The 23,372-nt window shown below is 33.5% G+C and overlaps 1 protein-coding gene across 2 annotated transcripts in view; it reads right to left on the bottom strand.

Annotated features, from left to right (window-relative positions):
- Window positions 1–364: 364 nt before the first annotated feature.
- The window catches only part of GBE1 (1,4-alpha-glucan branching enzyme 1), a 263,584-nt gene continuing 240,576 nt past the window's right edge, over window positions 365–23,372 (bottom strand). For both annotated transcript variants that reach the window (XM_045540452.1, XM_045540453.1), the window contains exons 15-16: window positions 8,811–8,928; window positions 365–1,133 (exon numbers count right to left, since the gene is read on the bottom strand). In XM_045540452.1, coding sequence (XP_045396408.1) covers window positions 1,077–1,133; window positions 8,811–8,928 — 175 coding nt within the window. In that variant the 3' untranslated portion in view covers window positions 365–1,076. The remainder of the gene's footprint in view (window positions 1,134–8,810; window positions 8,929–23,372) is intronic.

Genomic DNA, 23,372 nt, shown 5'->3' with positions numbered 1-23,372 from the left:
GCATCATAATTTCTCAGTTATGAGTGACTTATATATCAATGATTTTAGACCTCTGGCCTACTATTTAATTAAGTGAGAGGTAATTTCACAAAGGAGTATCCCACTGAGTTGAGATAGTTAATTCAGCTTCTAACAGTGCTCAGGTTTACAGCTAAAGTCTAGCTCAGGTATCTGAATTGGTTAGTATAATTTCAAGTTACAAATTGTACCTAAAGAAAGAAAAAATTGTTAATCTCCATGCCTCCCAGTCCATCATGCACATATGAATATATGTGGGGAACATATCAGAGTTAAGATAAGGCATGCTAATATTCATTCCAAATCAATCTCTATAATAGTACAGCAAATAAACATTAGCAAAGGCAATTTTGCATTTTTTTTATTGGTTGAAATGAAAGACATTTTCTGAAATGCTACAATTACCATTTTAGGCCTTCAGAAAGACTGAGATCTCAGCATCTACCAAAATACTAAGTGAACAAGAAATCACAAGATAAAACTTATGCAAAATGATGCACAGATAAGTTCATAGGCAACGGCTTTTATATTACTTTTGATATAATTCTTAATTTTATATTATTAGTACATTTTTATTACAGTATTTTTAAACAAAATTTGGAAAAATAAGAAAGAAACAATCTTGGTTCCTCATAATTTAGACCAAGAGATATTAGAACAAATAAGGCCACCAAATATCCATCTTAAAAAAAATACCGTATACATTCAACAGAAATAATCGTACATGACAAATGATTCAAATTTGAACTTAAAAGGATGAAATAATTGTCCAGGAAAGTAAAATGTTTTTAAGACACTATATATAACACTTTATTTGAGAATCTAGCTGCTAAGATGTCTTGGAAATATGGTCTAGGATTTCTAAAATTTTAAACATACCCCTCCATCTACTTCTTAAAGTTTGACATATTTGCATATACCAATATTGAATTTCAGACATCTGACGTTTTGGCTAGACAACTGTATTTTCAAAAGCTTACACATTATAAGCTGTGTGACAATGTGAGCCAGAAAACAAAACACACATCTGCATCTGGCGGAGCTGGAATCGGGTCTCTTCAGTTCGGCAGATCCGCATTCTGAAGGACGAGGGCCACTCGGCTTGGAATGTACACCTAAGTCAACACAATCATGTCAGTGCGATCGAAAAAAATATCAAACGTGCTGTCATTCTGTCCAAGGCACGTAGGCACGATGCAGTCTCACATTTGCCTGAAGTTACAGTTATCTTTACAATTCTATGGGCTCTGACAAGGCTCAGTTCCACAGTTCCCCAGCTCCAGCCCCAACACAGGACCACTGTCAAGCAGTCACCGCTAGGGGGCTCCACACCATTTACAAACCCAAAGTTCCCCAGACACTAGGCACTGTCAGGCGGCGAGGGAAGGCTGCTCTGTGGCTCACAATGTTACTCTAGTTAGATGAAGTAAGGCAATATACACAGTATTGCTTTGTCTCAAGATACTTTTACTTATAATTCTTTTTTTTCTTCTTTTCATTTTAAGAACAAAACCTGAAATGTAATATAAGGGGTTCTAAGTGTATTTTATAGGCCCTTCCCCAATTTAAACCAATGAAAAAGCTTGCCATTGCACTTAAAATAAAACATACATTCTTTCCATGCCCTGCCAGGCCCCGACTCAGCTCCCTCTCGCCTGCATCTACCATCTCTGCTCAGCTCCATCATCCGCATCCCCACCCACGGGGCTCCAGCCACCAGAGTCTTCCAGTTCCTTGAACATGTCAGATTCTTCCCTTCTTCTGGATCTTTGCTTAAGATATGGCATCTCCTCTAAACACTCTTTGCCTTGCTGTTCCTTATCTCTTGGATCTTAAAAAAACGTAGCTTTATCGAGAGGCTTTCCCTGACAACCCTAGATATAGGTTGTCCACTTTATTTTCAACTATAGCAGCCTTTTTGTTTCTTTCTGAACACTTAACACAATTTGTGATTTTGTTTCCAAGTTTACTATCTATCCTCCCCACTAGATTATGAGCTTTATGAGGGCAGATGTCATATGTCTTTTAATTTCTAACTTTTTGTAGGTGGCATTGGAAAAAGCAGGTATCAATGATGACTGAACAAAAGAATAAACAAGGGACAAAGGAATAATAGTGGATCAACATGTGCATATTTAACAAGACATTCTCCTCTCACATAATTACATCTAAAAATTTTTGTAAGATTGAGAAGGAATTTGAATGGCTTGATGCTTATTTATAAGCTATTTCATACATAACACATTTAACTATTCACAAAGCAAACAGTACAAATAGGTTTTTGTCATCATAGTGACAATCTCTCTCCGTTTCTTACTTTGCTAATATTTTACTATTTTCGGTCACTTTATCTTTAAGTGAAAGCTTGCCTGATGATTAAAAAAAAAGGCTTTATATAGTTTAGAACCAGAATGAAAGATACAAAGCAAACATAGCTTTAGAAAAAAAATGAAAATAAAATAATAGTTGATTTTCATTGTATGTCCAATGCATCTCAGCTCTTCAAATGAACATGATGTTTTCCCTTAAGGTTTCTGCAATAAAAAACTCTTACTACTCTTAAAAAAAAATCAGACACACCAATACAGTTGGTTAGTTTCGAACATCAAAGTTTAAAGTTTGCAGTTTTAAAATGGTAGCATTTAAAGAAATGTATATTCTGGATGTAATGGGTAGAGAACAGTTTTTCTAATCTTCAGTTAAAAGTAACAGTAATTTAGGAAATGCTAATCATTTGAGAAAAATTTCACAAACACTAACAGTCACTGTGTAGCTCACTGTCTCATGGTTTGATTTGCAATCCAGTATTTCCAAAAAAATAAATTTTGCATTCTTGCAGTCACTAAATGTGGAAACCATGTATTTCAACACCAAAATCTGTTTCCCTATAATTTATACAACATATTTAATATCTTATAACTTTTAAACCACATCAGAATTTAATGCAGTCTCTTCTATGCAATGTTTTCTCTTTGACTGTGATAGGTAAAATGTTATGAGATTGGCTCAACAAAAGGAAGCTGAAGGTATCCATGATAACACAGGACTATCACCAAGGTTCCAGTCCAAAGGATGGTGAGTTTTCATAATGAAGCTAGAGACAAAAGGAATATAGACCAAAGCAAAGGAGGAAAAATGAAAGAAACCAACAATGGGATACAACCCGTTCCTTCCCCAAGTCTTATCAAATAGGCACGAATCAAGACAGTGACCTCCACTTCCAAAGGAGTTTCCCATGTACTTATCAAGGGGTCTAATCTATGTACATAGTTTTGGGTATCACAGTAACTGGATCTGACTAGTCAGTGGGACAGCAGCTAATATCTGCCATGAGCAATCTAAAGACTAATCTAAATTTCTCAGTAGCACCAGGAACTAGATAAAAGAATTTCAGTTCCCTCGACATTGTAAATGTTTCTCTGATACAACATCATCCTATAATGCAGGTAAAAAAGACAGATAAGTTCGAGCTCCTGAGAAAGTTGCAATAAAACATATTAGTCAAGCCAAGGACAAATGATGATAGGTCTCTCAGTGTGTGGTATAGTGACATATCGGGACAAGTCTAGTCAGCATCATATTTGGATCTTATGTACTTGTGGTATCTACTCTGTTTGATTAATAATCTCACCATTATTTCATTAATGAAATAAAATAATAACTATATACTGATAATTTGGGAACAGTCTTACTCTCTTTGATCTTTTGGTATTTTATCTAGCCTAAATTTAAGAGTTATTAAAAAAAAAGGATGCCATAAGAAGTTCAAGGTTTGCAATATATGCATTGAGTTTCCTATTTTGGCATTTAATGGTTAAAAAAGTCTCTAAGAACTCTCATTAAATGATGCTGGTCTTTTTATGTGAGAAGCTTTATAATGACAATTCCAGTCACACATAGAGACCTCTTAATACTATCTGCTCAAAACCTTCAGTTGATAATTGTATAATATCATTAACAGGAATACTGTGTAATTATATTTTTTTGATGCAGTGTTAATTACCAGAATGTGTTTATGTTGCTTTGGAGCCCTTGTGGTATAGGCAACATGAAAGAATTTCCCCAAGCAATTTTTCTTAACTATGGCTATTTATGGAATTTTGAGTTTTCTTCTTTATTAGGGTTATGAGTATGTAAATAAATTTTCTTAGTAGTTAGGAAATGACTACCAATTATACTTAAGGACTTAAGATAATCAGAGCTAACCCTTATGATGAGACAATTACAGATATGAAGAATTTGGGGTTCCTAAAATTTAGTGCTAATATTGGCTCTTAAATCTTATTTTATCATTTTAGTTCAAAAAATAGTTTTGATTCATATAGCAAGAGAAAAGAAACATGGATATAATTTATGTAGATTTAAACATAAATATTTAAGTATATATAAATATAAACAATTTATATTTAAGTGCATGTACATAGAAACTATTTATTATGTATGTTACAGATAATGCACATGCTGGTAAACCTATCCGCTATGCTAATTTATTAGCCTTTATGCTCTAAACATTTTATAGCTAAAATCACATTAAGAACATATGAGACAATATAGTACATGGCCATGAGTTTCATTCTTTCTGGCTGTATTCATTGTCAACTCTTCAGAAGAAATCAGAATAGCACAGTATAATCCAATTCATTTATCAAGAGAGTCCAATCATGCTAATCTACCCAGTTATTTTGATTACTTTAATGACTTGATTACTACACTAACCATTAGTATGGCAAAAAAATAACTGATCACACAATGATCTATTTTATCATCCAGACAAAATGTTTTCCTTTAGGATTATAATTGAGTTGCAAATATTAATTATACAATTTTTGAAAACAAGGTGTCAAACATTTGAAAAAAGAAAATTTTAAAATAAAAATGGTTTAATATTATAAGACTAATTTTTAAAATTTTCTTAAAAATTGTTAAGTTTAGAAATAGCACATGCAGATATAATCTCAGTACGATGAAGACATCATACAATGAAAAAGGCATCAGATTAATAGTCTTTTACACACTTTTTCATAAAAAATTTATAAATTACTTTGAAAAGTAAAAAGTGACAAAATAATTTTGGTCTTCACATACATGCTTTAGTTTATAGAATATTGTCTAAGAAAAATAAATTATATTCTCTTGTTATTTTGTATTAGGGTTAGGAAAAAAGATGCTAATAAGTATTGCTATATAGAAATGTATATTATCTAATTTAGAAACATTAGAAAAAGTAAACTTTAAGAATTGAGATTTTTTTCTGGTCTGAAAAACTAAACATATTTCATAATTTTGGATAGAGCAAAAGATATTTTTTAACTGTTAAGTTATATTTTTAATACCTACAACTGAGGGAAAATAAAACGATATATCTATGCCACATCCTACATTTAAGCCATCTACATTTGAACTCCAAAATTTAGAGTGGGAGTAAATGGATATACTTTTTATTGATAAGGGGGTTAACTAATAAAGCAATGAATTCTAAACCAATTGCTTTCTTCTCATTTTCATTGGTGAGACAGCTTCAGTTACTGTAAGGAAATCTAACATATTTAAGGCTGAATAATCTCTGTTCTCCCATTTATGTCATGGAATTTGAATTTATGAATCAGAGAACAGGAAGCCCCCTGCCTCCAGTGCACCGATTAACACATACATTGGCATATAAATTCCTATATCAGGAACCAAAATATAGAGAAACGATTACGCTAAAATGGAGTTTCCAATAACCGCCAGTAAAGCAGACCAGAGAAGTTTTGCCGTGTTGCTTTTCGGCATTTGCGAGATCCTCTGACCCTAGCAAATATGTTTCAACAGCGGTACACACGCAGTTATCCCTGGCTTCGCACTTAACTGGCGGAGCACACAGAGACAGCGCTAGAGCGGTACCTGCTGATGCAGCACGTATGGCTATTTTAAGATTCCTTCGAGCTCTGTTTGTTGCTATCTTTGAAAACAGATTTGACACTTATTCAGCAGATCCTTTGGATTATTGAGCTTGCAAATTAAGCTTTAGCAAATGCTGTGTACTAGCTATGATGGGCAGAAATTTCATGGAAGAGGGAAAAGTTCTATCTTGTCCTCCCTTCCCCCCTGTATTCTCGGAGGAAGGGAGGCAAGAGTGATCTCGCTGGGAGTGTTATGAGAACCACCACACTTACGGTCACGTTCAAGCAACCTGACTGGATCCCAGCGCATAGGAATCAGTTTAATAAGGAGTTACAATTATAGTGAGGCATTCCTATAATGGTACATTTATTAATATAACTTTTTCTCTGGCTCTTTGCAGAGTAGCTGGCAAAAATGATTTTTTTTTTCTATATTTTACTGGTTTGCTTGGCCTCCCTTATTCTGACATTAAAACCAGTGTTCATTTCAACTGGAGCCTAAAGACTTATTTAAATGAGATTTCCTGAAGCACCTGCGGTCATTGAAAACAAGATATTGCTGCTGGGAAGACAGGGTTAATACTTATCTTCCAGTCCGGGTTGGACTGGAATTCTATTACAGGCGGTGGTTAAGCACTTTTCTATTTCTCATGTCCTTGCAGTACTGTATTCCTCTATGTATTAATATTATTGAGACTCATGAGATATTCTTCATTCTATCTGTTAATTTAGAATTGCATGTTCCATATTTGCAAGATCAATTTAATTAGTGCTTGAAAAGTAATCTCCTGACTGCTGCTGCCACTGGTTAGTTGACTTGTTCTAATTATGACAGAATACCTTTGCTCTTAGAAAATTGAAAGGATGACAAGATATTTTCTGCCCAATCCCAAAGATTGTGAGACTTCATCTAACATTATAATTTCCCCAAAGTTGGGAGAAGGTATTCTTGTGTGTTCTCAAAGCATTTAGCATCTTGACATGTTTAAAATACTAAATAATTATTGACTAGCCTTGACAATAATAACTTTCAAATATGTGTGCAATAACATTTTGTGGTTTCCACAAAGCTTGGCAATAGGGATGAATGAATTTATGCTTCCTAAGAATCTATTGTTGTAGGGAAGATACTATTATTAGTCCTCATCTTACAGATGAGGGAAACTGAGGTACAAAGAAGTTAAATTACTCAAGTTTTCATTGCTAGCAAACAGCAAACCAGGGGCTTGATCTCAGGCCCTCTGCCATGACATTTTGTGATCTTTTCATACCAACAGCCCTCTCTCCATAACAGAACCCTGTTGGGATACACAAACATTAAGGAAAGTTGACTATGTAAGAATTTTGCTGTCTAAATTTTTCAAACCCCTTTAAATCTAGTTCAGTTGGTTAAAGTTCAATTTTATTATAATCAGTTGCTGCTTCTCCATGATTCCTCTTTGTTAGCTGAATCATCTTTCCTAGCCCCTTAGGGGTCTCTAACGGTTTCAGTTATTTCAGAACTTTAATGCAATTTTCTTATTCACTTCTGAAACTATTTTTATCAATCTAATTTTACATCAAAATTGAATGTTCTGACAGACTATAGCAATAATTCTTTGAAGAAAGAATCTGATAGCACCTTTGATCCCTCTTATAATAAAAATAAATATGTATCAATCTCCATATAGAGAGAGAGAGAGAAAGAGAGAGAGAGAGAGAGAGAAAGCTGTATCAATCTCATCATTAGCATATACCCATATGCACTCACATACATTTAGAGTAACACCTAAGTCTCCCATGGCCATTGCACTTTCTTCACAGACTACAATCCAACAACTCACATTTTGTAATCCCTGCTCTATTTATTTATTTTATGCCACGGTTTTTGGCATATTAGTCCTGTATATAATATGGCAGCTTACAAAGTCAAGTGCTGGCACCACTCTAAGAAGTGAGGAAATAGTAGAAAAATGGTAGATCCAGGGGTACCATACAGATTCTCATGCCTGACTTACACCTACACTTTTGAAAAGTGAGACAATTTATTGAAATCATAGCTTCAACAGCTATGGTAAAGCCATACATTTGTTAGATATGTCTTGGTGTCAGGAATGTGAAACATATCTTAATCCAATACCTCCCATGGTGGAAAAAAATGGAGGTTTGAGACAAAGAGATAGATAGGGAGAGGGACCAGTCAGGGAGAGGAAAAAGAAAGGATAATATAGTGTAGATGTGGCCTTGAGCCTAATACGTGGCCAAAAGTTAAATGAAAAATTCCTCCGAATCTACAGAGTTGCTAAATTCTACATCTTTAAAAAGATTTAAATCTAGTAGTTTAAAGCAACAACCTATTATTTGTGTCAACACCACAATGCAAAAATTAGCTATATAATGCCTTCCTCAATAATATGAGAAAACCAGAGAATTTTATAACTAGAATGAATTCAATCTTCAATTTACTATATGAAAGAAAAAAAGATATATTTTTCATTGATTCCATTAGTGTGTTTTAAATTAAACTTCATTAGATAGTCAATAATATAGAAATCTGCTCAATGTGAAATATTACAGAGAAGGTAAGAACAGAAGGGAAGTGAATTGTTGTGTAAAGAATAGAAATGTTCATAATTGGAAGAAAAATAAAAAACTACCTTCCTCTCATTTTCGGAGAAGTAGTTTTTAATCCTATTAATATTCGAATTCCTCCAATTATCCCCTAAATATCCTTCACTATTAGTTTTTCCAAAACCCAATTTAGTCCAGTACCACGCATTATATTTACAGCATAGTCCCCTTTCCCTACCACTCTCCGCACTTTTTTCATGTTGCTTATTTGAAGAGTTGTTTCTTTGAACGAAAACATCACTATAAAAATAAAGGATTGAATTAAAATAGAATACAAAATATCTGAAGAACCTTACTTACCAAAAGAGAATGGGGACGCCCATTGTGTTCAAAAGCCTCAGAAAAGAAATCAGTGTTGTGGTCCAGTCTCTGGTGCCCTCCATATTCTGCTGCATCTGAGTCTAGCACAATTTTGAATGTACAGGTCTTAAGGAATTCACAATGCTTCAGCAGTTGAATGAGACATTGTAAAATATTTTCTGAGAGAGCAATTTAAAAGTGAGCATTCTGAACAGTGTTAAATCAGGATTTGTGCTATGTACTCATTTCTTCTCTAATATTTCCGAGATTCTCACATTTGAAAGGGGCTTTATAGGCTATCTCCTCCACACACCTATTAGATTCCTGTTATCCCTCTATCACACCCCATCAAGTGATCATCCAACCTGGGACTGAATATATCTATGAACAGAGAATCTACTTTTCTCTTAAAGCAACCCATTTTACTTGTTATAAATTCTTTTCCATCCCGAATAGAAATTTGACTCCTTGGGACTATTTCTACCTAGAAAAGTCATAAAGAATAAATTCGATACATAGTGACCTTTCAAATATATAATATCTATGCTATCTCCATGTGTCCTCTGAATATATTACTAAATATATACAGTCAGCCTTCCATATCCATGGGTTCTGCATCTGTGGATTCAAACAACCTTGAATTGAAAATATTAAAAAAAAATGGATGGTTGCAATTGTAGATACAGACAGAACATATGATTTTTCACACTGAGTTATTAGACATGTTAGCATTACTGTATTTACAACAAAATAAATAAAAACTGTATTATTATGCTCAAATTTATGATGTTCAAAATATCTAGAAATGGTACTTGATATAAAAATCTATAATTAAATATACATTGGCACTTAGAAATTTTAAGTTTCCTCTAGGCTAAGAAGAGATACAGATAGGTTTAAGTGCTTTTTTTTTCCCCTTTACCTAGTAAAAAAATCTTTAATCACAGAAATGTTGGTATATTTTCATTACAGCAAAAATTATCACATTAATAGTTCATTAATAGTAATAAACAATGATCCACCATTTTTATCCCTTGAAAACCTGTGTCTGGGTCAAGGATGCAGATGGACATGCCACAGGGACTTTTGCTCATAGTGGTGGCTCCATCTTAGTCACTCCAGGTCAGCCTGCTCTGATTCAAACTGAAACTAATAATCAGAATATTAGTGTATTGAGAGAGAAAGAAAGATTGAGATTCAAATGATGACTACTAGGCACAGTCACATACTAAAGTCACTCAATGATTTGTGCCTACCAATATATTTAATGTAGAAATATGGCTAATGAAAACAAATAATTGGAGACATAACAAATAAATGAACATTGTGGAATAAAAAGAACTATTAAATGTTTAGCTTTTGTTCTTCATTCCAGTTCAGTAAACACTTGGACAAATCTTAAACAAAAACAAAACCAGTATAGTTTAGAGTAATGTCTTGGAATGCTTTTTAAAACTACTGAATTAAAGTATCAATTAATAAATTACTGGTTAACAACATAGACTTTTGGTAGTAGTGGCTAAAGAATGCAAGCATATCATTGAAAACTGTGGTTCTCAACCTATGGGTTAAGAAGCATTGACTGGTAGTCATATTATTATATAAGGTTCTCTCTGAGTGAGTAGTTATGTTATTATAAGGGACTGGGAATCTATATGTGCATTACGCGTTGTCTGAAGACTAAATAATGGTAAACACATGTATTTTTTTCTTTTTTTAACATAATAATTATACCTATTATAGGAGTACATAATATTATTGTGATACATGTAACATATAGTGAACAGATCAGGGCAATCAGCATATCCATCATCTCAAACATTTATTATTTGTGTTGGGAACATTCAGTATCCTCCTTCTAGCTATCTGAAACTACATACACTGTTAACTATAGTCATCTTACAATGGTGTTCTATACTATACTATAGGAGAACTTATTCCTCCTATCTAGCTGCAATTTTGTGTCCTTTAACAAATCTCTCTCTACCCCTCCTTTCCCTTCCCAGCTTCTAGTGTCCTCTGTTCTATTTTTTACTCCTATGAGATCAACTATTTTTTTTTAGCTTTCATATATAAGTGAGAACATACAGTGTTTAACTTTCTATTCCTGGTGTATTTCACTGAATATAATGTCCTCTAGTTCCAGCCATGTTGCCACAAATGACAAGATATTATTCCTTGTCATGGCTGAGTAGCATTCCATAGTGTATACATATCACATTTTCTTTATCCACTCATCTGTTGTTAGACTTCTAGGTTGATTCCATATTTTGGCTATTGTGAATAATGCTATAATAAACACGGGGGTATAGATGTCTCTTTGATATACTGATTTCCTTCCCTTTGGATAAATGCATAATAGTAGGATTGGTGGATATTATGGTATTCCTATGTGTAGTTTTTTGAGGAATGTCCATAATTTTCTCCATAGTGGATGTACTAGTTTACATTTCCACCAACAGTGTATAACAGTTCTCTTTTTTACACATCCTTGCTAGCATTTGCTAATTTTTTGTCTTTGATAATAGCCACCTTGAGGTGAGATAATACCTCATTGTGGTTTTGATTTGCATTTCCATGATGATTAGTGATGTTGAGTATAATTTCATGAATTTGTTGGCCATTTGTGTCTTTTAAGAAATGTCTATTCAGATCATTTGCCCATTTGTAAGTCAGATTTTTTTTTTTTTTGCAGTTGAGATGTTTGAGTTCCTTGAATATTTTGGATATTACTCCTCTGTTAGATGAATAGTTTGCTAATATTTTCTCCCCTTCCATAGGCTGTCTTTTCATTTTGTTGATTGTTTCCTTTGTTGTGTGATCCTTCTGCCTTAGCCTACCAAGTAGCTGTGATTACAGGTGCATGCCATTGTGCCCAGCCTGACATTGTAATTCAAAGATTGTGTATGTTTTTGGTTATTAAAATGTAGACTCTTTTAAAAAGTAACAAAATTTAACAGTAAGTTTTTGCCTATATATTTTCTCAAAGGATACTGAAAGAGTAATTGTTATATAAGGGTCCATTTCTTTTTGACATTGAAAGAAATCATCATATTGAAAATGGTTAGAATCTATTTACTTAATATATATAATTTGTAGCCATAAAGGGAAAGCTTATAAAAACCATAGAGCTAGTTTCAAAACATCAGTTTATGCATGTTTTTCTGATCTATAATTTAAAGAAAAAAATACAGCTGTGTCCACTTTTGGGATTACCCAGCCTTGTACCTTGTGTTACCCAGGGAACACAATAACTTCCTTTAGACTCCAGAAATTTCAACAAGTTAAAACTTCTAGGTAAAAAGTAATGGTAGTGAAAGAGTTTTATAATTGTGAATTGCTACCACGTATTATTCAAGTATCATGAAACCCCATCTTTTAGGAATGCTGCTTAAAATTAGAATACAATTTGTTGTTTTTGCCAGGAAATTTTATTTATTTATTTATTTATTTATTTATTTATTTATTTTTATTTCAATAGATTTAGGGGGTACAAGTGGTTTCTTGATACAAGGATGAATTATATAATGATGAAGCCAGGGATTTTAGTGTACCCATTATCCAAACAGTATAAATTTTTAAAGAGGTTATTTAAGCAACTGGTTTGTTTGTTTTGCATGTTTCTCACTCCTTCTCTCTCATATGTACCTCCACACACAGATACACACAGAGGCACATATACACACAACATGTGACCCACATAGTACCGAAATTCCTACATTATCCCTTTTCCACTAGAGAACGCATCTCTGAAAATATGGCTCTGAGCCAATTTATACTTATTTTAAACTGCCTTTGTTATATGGCTTCCAATTACATGCCACATAGAACAAATTTAGCAGGACACCTCAACAGGCTATCAATTGTCCATAGCTACCTCCCTACATCTACCAGAGTGCCTTCCCATAACAGGTTCCCAATAAATCTTTGAAACTGATATTCAGGATGACAAGCCTGAATCACTAAGAGAGGTTAGATTACATATATTGTTTATTATTTTTTTATATTAGAGGAAAGTAGAATAAATTATCTTTACTCCCCTATTCATTTACTAAGTACATACAATGTACAAGGCACTGTGCAAGATACAAAAAACGACTAAGATATGGTCTTAGTTTACATGCAGTTTACACCCTCTATGGGGAGATTAGGCACGCATACGAATGTCCACAAGTAGAGCGAAAGCAATATGCAATGAGAGGGAGAGTCAAGGAGAAAAGGTAATATCGACAGTTTGTGTATAAAGAGTTTTGAAGGCTCTGATAGGCTGTTAAGATTTATTTTGTTAGTTAAGTATGATAATGTTTAAAATTCTTGAGAAAAGATAAAACAATCAAGAAAATTAACCTGGGCGTTGCAGGCAGAATAGGAAGGACAGAGGAAAGAGTAAGTCAGGAAAACCAGTCAGGATTCTAACAGCCTAAGGATAGATAAGTAGGGCTAAACTCTGATAGTGGTAATGGAGACACATAGTTGAAGATTTTAGATGTACAAGTGACAGTACTCAAAATAAGAAAATTGATGCTTAATTTGGGGAAACAGAAGTGCAAGGAGAGAATAGTTGTGCCTAAAGACAGACAACTAGATAAGAACTGGGATATATACACAAGTCAAATGTACATCTGATTACCCTGTTCCCTATACATGGGCACCTATTTTATGTCAAGAATTAGGCAAAAGCATTTTCATATGCAGTTTCTTACTTAAATCTAAAGTTGATATTCCAAGCACAAAGAAGCCAGAATGAACATGATAAGAGAATAAAAATAGGAAAATCAGATAAAGTGATATCCATCTAAATTATTAATATAATTAAATTTAAAAGATTGATATTCTTAAAAATCATTTTGGAGTTTGACTATTTGAGCTTTACTATATTTGTTGTAATCCATTTCTTATTTATTCAATTCATTTGATCACTTTGTTAGCTAAGAGAAAATACTGGACCAAAAAATTTACCTTGCTCAATATGAAAAAATACAGCAGGGAGAGAATGACAGAAATTTTTAACAGAGATCTTTTTTTAAAGATCAAATAGTTCCCTATCAATTTAGATAGCATTTTAAAATATTATGATTTCTTATTTTAAATTCAAGAGCTTCCTAAGTATTTGATATATCTATCAACAGGTTGAAGTAGATAAGATGTTTTAAGCGTTATTTTATAATCTATGTCCTTAAATTTGAACCAACGAAGAGCCAAGTTCTGAAGGAGCCCTGTACTAATAAGATTAAAGAACAGTGAAGGCATGAAGACTCTTAAATTCAATGGCTCTTCAAATACTTCAAAAGCTGCTGTGTTTGCTCAGACACTTGATAAAGTGTCTGTTCAAAGTATAAGGATTTTGATATAAGAAGTACTATCATTTATATCATTCTGCACTAAACTCACTTCACTTCCACTGATGAAGCTAAAGAAATTTATTGCAAGGTACAACCTTTGAGGTTTCAAATTGAATGACAAAAAGAGGAGTTCTCCAGTGACTGGCTGACCATAATAAAAACAGCAAACCTGGTAAGTTACCATGTACATTCAAATCTAAAACACATCAATTTTAAGATGAATTATTTTATATATCTCTAATAAAGAGAAAAAATATCAGTACCACACCAATTGTTGTTAGACATAGCCCAATTGAAGAACATGCTAAAATGTGGGGAAAAAGTACATCTTAGAATATGAATTTAACATAAGTTATTTTTACATATAATTCTTTAATCAACCCATTCATATTATCATGACTACAATAACTTCTAGGAGCTGAGCAATCCCCAGAGAGATAATTTATAGAAAAAGTAGAAAGCATTAAGTGTAAAACTCTAAGGAATATTCTAATTGAAGTAAATGTGAACAAATATCTCATAGGATAAGAACGGTTGCTGGAAAGCAAGGAGAGTTTTAGATTTTTAATAGTCTGAAGATAACTATCCAGCCCAAGGCTTCCCACAATGTTCTAACATAATCCTTCCCTTTTTATGGTTCATGAATTTAATTTTATTTATTGCCAGCTACAATCCACAAAACCTAAAGTTATATCTGGATAGGATCTCAAACAGATCTGTCCCTTTATTTTATCAACATAGCAAAATTATGCCTAGTTTATTGTCCTGAATCACAGAAAAGGCCATAAACAACAACTTTTAGTGGCCCTCTCTAGTCTCTTTCCAAATGCAGGAGTAGCAAAGACTTGTGATGTGTTGCTATACATTTTATGAATGTGTATGTCTGTTAGTGTGTGGTAGGGGTGGTGGTGTGTGTGTGTGTGGGGGGGGGTGGATCTAATTTAGGCATTTCTGTCTTTACTTCAGTGATCCAGAACATACATTAAACTTAGAAATTCAATACTGGAAATGAGAGTTATGATATTTTAATTATTTTTCAAAACCTTTTATGGCAATATGACATTTATGATTATGTTACCTTCGATGGAAAATATCCATTTAGTTTTCTCTTTCCTTGATTTCAGTTTAAAAAATCTCCCAATATTATATTTTAAAACTAAAATTTAAAAGGAGAGTAATGTGAAAGTAGATAGAAAACTTATTCAATATAGTCAAAGTAAATTTTAAAATATGATGAATGTCAAATGTAACTTCTCTTTAAGAAGACTATATATATATGTATATTTAGGGGGGTGGGGGACAGAGTATCTGTCGCCCATGCTAGAGTGCAGTGGCATCATCATTGCTCACTGCAACCTCAAACCTCAGGGCTTACACGATCCTCCTTCCTTAGCCTCCTGAGTTGCTGGGATTATAGGGCCCACACACCATGCCCAGCTAATTTTTCTATTTTTTGTAGAGACAGGGTCTCACTCTTGCTCAGGCTGGTCTTGAACTCCTGGCCTCAAGGGATCCTCCCGCCTCGGCCTCCGGCCTCCCAAAGTGCTAGGCTTACAAGCATGAGCCACCACGCCTAGCCTATATATATATATATATATATATATATATATGTATTTTTACTCTTATTAGTTCATATTAAAATTTTGATGTCTTTCCAAAAAGCAACATCTTCATGCATGAGCTATATATGCATTCAAATTTGTGAATTATAAAAGTTTAAATGACAACCACACATTTTAATTAAGTACAAAACAGACTATTATAGTCTAGGATGAGCTCATTTCATTAAGAAAAGGTTTCTGATTTTGGACTACAAATAAACTCCCATCCCTTCAAGTTTTCTTCCTTGGACAAAAATTTTTAGAAATTGCACAATACAACTAGCAATATAACAAGCTCAAAGGATGAGGGGCTCAAATGTCATTATCTACCAGGTTAATTAATGGATTGCTATGCTTTGGAAATGTATTTTCATGCAAATTATTAGTTTATTCTTAAGCATGCTTAATGACACACATCAGCAAATACCAAATCAAATGATAATACAAAATATAAGTACCACATATTTCTCTATGCAAATAGAAAAATTATTCAAAATAATTTACAGAATGCTTCTGGCTAACCTACTTAGGAACTTTTCTTTAATCCTAGAAGATTATATAACTTAACTAAAACATGTCAGTGTTTCTCAGTAACTCATGAAAGAAGAAAAATAGGAAAATGTACCCAGACTTCTACTCTAACCTCTCCCTAAAACCGTTGTTCTTTGTCGATGTCGTTAAGGATTATCCAAAGAGCTTGTAAATTCAATTATCTGATGAAGCAATAGCAATTATTTAAAAATGTAATTCTAAATAACAGATTTTAATTCACCTTTTAACCTCTACTTTGTTATTAAAATGAGTTTAAACCACACAGACTCAACATTTTTTTAAAATATTGTGCTTTTGAACTCAAAGTAATTTTGACACAGACTATAAAGAAACACCTTCTACCAAACTTAGTATGAAGACTGCCTTCAATGGAGTCAAATGCAATATATCTAAATGGAAAGGGAACTTGAAAGTTGCTGAAAAATAAAGACAATAATAAGCAGTAAGGAATCATCATCTGAGCCGTTTCATGCAGACAGGGTAAGAGATAGCATCCAAGGTGAGTGCCAGGCGCACTGTCTGGAGAATGGACACGCTTGAGGCTCTGACTCAGGGGGATGAGTGGGACACGGACAATGTATATAACCTGAGCTTTTGTACCCCCATGAAGAGCTGAAATAATAATAATTAAAAAAAAAAAAAGAGATAGCATCCTAAAACACTAAAATATGGTGGGTGCCTTCACGAGCTTTGGGGTCCATACATTGCATTCTAATCCCAATTCTGACAATTACCAACCATGTGCCTCTGGGCAAGTTACTTAACTTCCTTGAGTTTCAGTCTCTTGTTTGTAAACAGAGGCAATACAGCAGAGGGCTGTTGTGGGGATTACCCAGAAGCAATCTACATTGAGTGCTTACCACAGTATCTAGAACCGGGAAAAATGCTCAAACTATTCTGTTAGCTTCTGTGGCTGTTATTATTGTAAGCCCCGATCCACTTAAACTACTGTCTCAAGAGAGGAAAAATGTAAAAGAGGATCTATTTATTCTTTAACTTATTTTTTATACTCAACTTGGCCTCTTCTTCCTTTATGATCATTATTTCTATTCCCCTCGCCCTTTGTCTTTGTTCTTTCTCACTAGAATCTAACACTTTTCCTGTTATTTTAGAATTTTAACATTAAAATTTAATCAGACAGTAGATAGAACTCTTTGAGGACTAGATACTGTTTTTAATTTTAAGGTTTTTTTTCTTTTTGTTTTTAAACTTCTGAGAATATTGAGAGTTTTTTTGGTGAAGCCTATCCTGAAAACCAAATACCTCCCCACACTCTCTTGCACTTGTCCTGATTTTTCACCATAGCATTATCAAATTTTAACATATTATATATTTAACTGTTATATTTTTATGTCTCTTTATTAAAATATGTATAAAGGATTTCTGTCTTTGATTTCTGTGCCATCTGGGGCCTAGTTAGTACCTGGCATATTTGCTGAGTATATTGTCTTTTCATTATTTTCCTATTGCAGTTTTCTACTTGAGTTTTGATTTTTAATCAGGATATGTTTTTGCTTAACTTTAAAAAATAACTTAATACTACTTTGGGTCATAAAAGGCCAACCTTGATTTTCTTCCCTTGTTTTTATAAAGTTAACATTTTGAATCTTTTCAAATATAACTTCAAATACATTACCATTTCATTATCTATGAAGTTTAATTTAGACATTTTAAAAGATATAATATCTTTCATAAATAAATAGATTTATAATATAATATTTGTAAAAGAAAAAATTTCCTTCATTTTGGATAACTCACTATAGTTAAATGAATACATGTTAGTTTGAAGCAATTAATTCTCAAGTTATTAATTCTGATTGATATGAGTCTTAAAGATAGACATTTTACATAATTCTTAGTTGATATGGAAAATGATTACAAGTTTATTAAAGTCAGCATATACTCAAAGACCTTCATTATCAACTTGACTGGTTAGCTTTCTCTACACAATGACTAAAATTAAGCAAAGAACATCAAATAGCTTGTCAAAATCATATATCTAATAATTTGGCAGGGCCAGGATATGTACTTAGTTATAATATTTTCTACTACTCTACTACCATCTTCCAGATAAAGACTGCAAAGTGTATAAACATTAATTTACTTAAAAATTGGAGAGCTGATTATTTTAGCTGTGGTAGTAGAAACATCCTTTCTCTTTATTTGAAGTCATAACTTATTTGGAGTAACATATATTAATAGTTAATGAACACTCCTCTTTCTCTTTTAACTTTTAAGACCAAATAGAAAATCATATCAGTATAGGTCTCGGTGCTTTAGAAAGCCAAATGAGCAGAGGCTGTTTCCCATGAAAAATTAAAAAGTAAAACTTGCAGGTGTGTGTATGTGTGTGTGCACGCACACACAGGTGCAACATCACTGCAGTCATGCCTGAGCACTTCTGGGAACACAGCCCAAACTATATCAGATTGATTATTGTGAGGAAAAAGATTCAAATTAAACATTTCCCCATACGCATTTAAAAAATGAGCAAAAGAGCTTTGAACACACACATGCATGCACACACGCACTTGTGATTGCTAATAAATATATTTTCCAGGGGTATAATAAACTTAATGTAGTAGTTTTCAATTGCCTTTAAGACAACCATACTGCTTTAATCTTTCTAAGTAGAAGTGATAAAGAATACTACAAGGAAGTACTGAAGCTGATAAATTATTTCTGCTCTCTGTTGGTTTCCATTTGCATGGAATAAGATATTCACTTTTTGCCTACAAAAAAATAAAGTTAGTTTCTTATAGATAGCATATAGTTGGCCTTTTTAAAAAATCCATTCAGCTATTCTATAACAACACTGATGAACCAAGAGGACATTATGCTAAGTGAAATAAGCCAACATACAGACAAATACTGCATGATCTCATATGTGGAATCTAAACAAGTTGAACTCATAGAAACATAAAGTAGAATGATGATTGCCATGGGCTGGGGGATGGGAAAAATAGAAGCATTTTAGTCAAAGGGCACAAACTTTCATTTGTAAAATGAATAAGTTCTGGAGATGTAATGTACAACATGGTGACTACAGTTAATGTATGGTATGCTTGAAACTTTCTCACCCCACAAAAAAACTGGTAATGTGAAGTGATAGATATGTCAATTAGCTTGATTATAGTAACCTTTTCACAATGCATACGTATATCAAAACATCACATTGTACACATTAAGTATACACAATATATACAAACTTCAATAATGCTGGAAAAGTTCTCTATTTACATTGATTCGTGCTTTTGAGTGTCAGAAATTAGGATAGTATAACAGTGCAAAAAAACAACATTTAGTCAGAGGCACCATTACTTCTACAAATATAAGTAGAGAAAAAAATTAAATTATAATTAGTGAGACACGCTTCACGTATTTAATGGCATTTCTACTGGGCAGCTAAAAGATGAATTATCTGGTGCCCAAATGTAAAACTGCACTGAACTTAGAGAAACTAGATTTAAATCACATTTACTCACTTACTAGGAATATGACCTTGTGGAAGTTATAAATCTTTCTGATCCTCATTCGTAGACTGAGGGTGAAAATACTTGCCTGGCCAGCATCACTGAGATGATGTGAGGATCAAGTGCGTTAGTGTAAATAAAAGCACTCATACACTGTAAAGTGCTATGTAAATTTAACTTTTGGTACTAATTTTGAAACCAGCTTCTAAAACAAGATTAGAGATCTCCTAAACCAAGTAATTCTATTTAATTTGGATGGGCTATACCAGGTTTTGCTACAGTTCTTTGCTGTTTCAAAAATCTATGATTCCATGCTGCCCAACATTGAATAATGTCACTAAACATCACAGAATTGCACACTGCTTGGTGAATAGGTCAAGGTAGGAGAGATGATTAGGGAACATCTTCATAGAGCTCACGGATGAAGCTATGAGGATGTGTGAATTTTTCAAGGGAAGAGTGCAAGGAAGAGTAATACATGACTGGATTTTTATCTGAAGGAAAAAGATAACACAAAGAAGGGTGCATAAGGAAAGGAAATCAAGACAGTGCTGCAGCACATACAGGAAGGGGAATAAGAAGAAAATGTGGGGAAATAGTACAAGAGTGAGGAAGGGATTTAGCAGGGAGCAGAAGACTTTTAATTCCAGTACTGTGAAACAACTGAAAGGAATCATTGTGTGGTGGTGAAATGGGGACTAGGACATGAAAAAAGAAGCTGGACAAGAAAATGCAAAAAGGATTAGTACCTACATCTCTGGTCCTTTCATTTCCTTCCTTTTATTATCAAATTTCTAGTGCATTTTTGGAATAATGATGATGACAGTAATGATGACGACAGCAGCTAACACTTGCTGATCCCATAATATGTGGGCAACACCATTGCTCAGCCTTTCACTCACATTAACTCATTTAATTCTGACAACAATTTTCGGAGTAGCTGTTGAGATAAAGTAGAGTATGGGTAGGAATGAAGAAACCAAGAAATAAAGAGGTTACTTACATAACACAAACAAGTGGTAGAGATGGAACTTGAACCCTGAGACGGTCTTATTCTAAAGCTCCTGGTCCTAATGACTATCCTAGCCACAGGAGCAAATTTCTCTACGTTTACAAATATTAAAACAAAATACTTATTACTTCTGAAGGCCGTACAAATTACACGAGCCCCTGGAAGATAAAAATATTAGGGTAAGAGAACAAACTGAAGAAAATAATGTTTCAGAATTAGGAAAAAATGCTATCAACACAGAAAATTATTTTTCTTTTGTTTTCCTTAGCTGGACAAAAAAGATGAATACTGGTAGGGAAGTCTGTAAAGTGAACATTGGCTCTCTCCTTAAATAATAAAGAACTCATGAGAGAAAAAAATCATGGTAATGTTTATAATTTTATGGACAAATAAGATAATTTTCTGTTTTAATTAATATTCCTACAATAAAACACTTGTCTGCCAATATAAGGTAGCTAATATGATTACACTTCATTAAGTTACATGGTAATTAAATAATTTTACTTGATAATGTCTAACCAACACTTTTCTCATTCAACAGCTGATACCACACAACTACAAAAGAAAATCCACAATTAATTTCACAAATTAATTCTTATTTGTAAGAATTAATTAGAGATTTTCCCATCATTAGGCCAAGAAAAACCACATTAATAGAATTATAGATGTTCTTACACATGATTTCAACTGAAGCCACTGCTTCTAAGAACACATCTTTCATGAGTCTAATTTTTCCTCTTTTCTTGGGAGAAATACAAACTCTTTTTTTAGTTGTAACATCCGTACATGCTTAGGATCCCTTAAATAATTATAGTGAGCCACTAATTACTCATGCCTTAATTTTAGAAAACATTTTCTGGTACTCAGGTAACATTTTCACATATAAAACACTGACCACTCAATTTGATTTTGTGAGATTCTGAGTTAGAACAGCTTGCCCCAAAATGTAAGAAATGCAAATAATATTTCACTTATAGAAGATGTAAACAGCTTTATGGCAGGCAGGAGATACTCACTGAAAAAGGCTAATTTCTACTGATATCCAGAGGGAAAAAGTAATTTAACATCCATATTAGAAATTGAGTTTAGACACAGAATGCTACGCAAAAAACACTGGCATTAGATGTAAAGGTGACAAATACAATTTAGTTTTTTTTTTTTTAATAGAAAAGAACCATCTATTTTGGATGCATTAAGTAAAGGACTGCATTGAAAAGAAAGGTTAGATGTGAAATGTTTCAGGATAATGTTATCACTGTGTAGGCATACCTTTTTTTATTGTGCTTTACTTTATTGCATTTTGCAGATATTGTGGTTTTTTAACAAACTGAATGTTTGTGGCAACCCTGCATCAAGCAAGTCTACTGGCGCCATTTTCCTGACAGCATGTGCTCACGTTGTGTCTCTGTGTCACATTTTGGTAATTCTCACAACACTTCAAACTTTTTCATTATTATTATATGTTAATATATTATTCTTCATTAATAATTATTACATTTTATGTTTTATTATTACATATGTTATGATGATCTGTCATCGTGATCTCTGTTGTTACTACTGTAATTGTTTTCAGGTGCCACAAACCACACCCATATAAAACGGCCAACATAACTGGTAAGTGTTACATGTATTGACTTCTCCACTGATCAGCTCTTTCTCCATCTCTCTCCCTATTCTTGGGTTTCCCTAGTCCGTGAGACACAACGATATGGAAATTAGGCTAATTAATAACCCTACAATGGCCTCTAAGTAATTGGTTCAAATGAAAGGAGGAGTCACACATCTCTCACTTTAAGTCAAACGCTAGAAATGATTAAGCTTAGTGAGGAAGGTATGTCAACAGTTGAGATAGGATGAAAACTAGGCCCTTTGGGTCAAATAGTTAGCCAATCTGTGAGTACAAAGGAAAAGTTCTTGAAGGAAATTAAAAGTGCTACTCCAGTGAACACATGAATGATAAGAAAGTAAACCAGCCCTATTGCTGATACCAAGAAGTGTTAGTGGTCTGGATAGATCAAACTAGCTACAGTAGTCACTTAAGATAAAAACCTATTCCAGAGCAAGGCCCTAACTCTCTTCAATTCTATGAAGACTGAGAGAGGTGAAGAAGTCCCATAAGAAAAATCTGAAGCCAAGCAGAGTTTTGTTCATGAGGTTTAAGGAAAGACGCTATCTTCATAACATAAAGTGCAAGGTGAAGCAAGTGCTAATGGAGAAACTGCAGCAAATTATCCAGAAAGTCTAGCTAAGATAATTGTTGCACCTGGCTACATTAAATAACAGATTTTCAATGTAGGTGAAACAGCCTTCTATTAGAAGTGATCCCATTTACGACTTTCATAGCCAGAGAGGAGAAATCAATGCCTGGCTTCAAAGTTTCAAGGGACAGCTGACTCTCTTTTTAGGGGTTAATGCAGCTGGTGACTTTAAGTTGCAGTCAATGCTCATTTACCATTTGAAAATCCTAGGGACCTTAAGAATTATGCTAAATCTACTCTGCTGAAGCTCTATAAATGGAACAACAAAGGCTGGATGATAGCACAAGTGTTTACAAGATAGTTTACTGAATCTTTTAACCCCAC

This window comes from Lemur catta, chromosome 1 (genome assembly GCF_020740605.2).
Source record: "Lemur catta isolate mLemCat1 chromosome 1, mLemCat1.pri, whole genome shotgun sequence".
Taxonomy (NCBI): domain Eukaryota; kingdom Metazoa; phylum Chordata; class Mammalia; order Primates; family Lemuridae; genus Lemur; species Lemur catta.
Note: the sequence above shows the minus strand (reverse complement) of the source record. Positions and strands in the feature narration are given on the sequence as shown.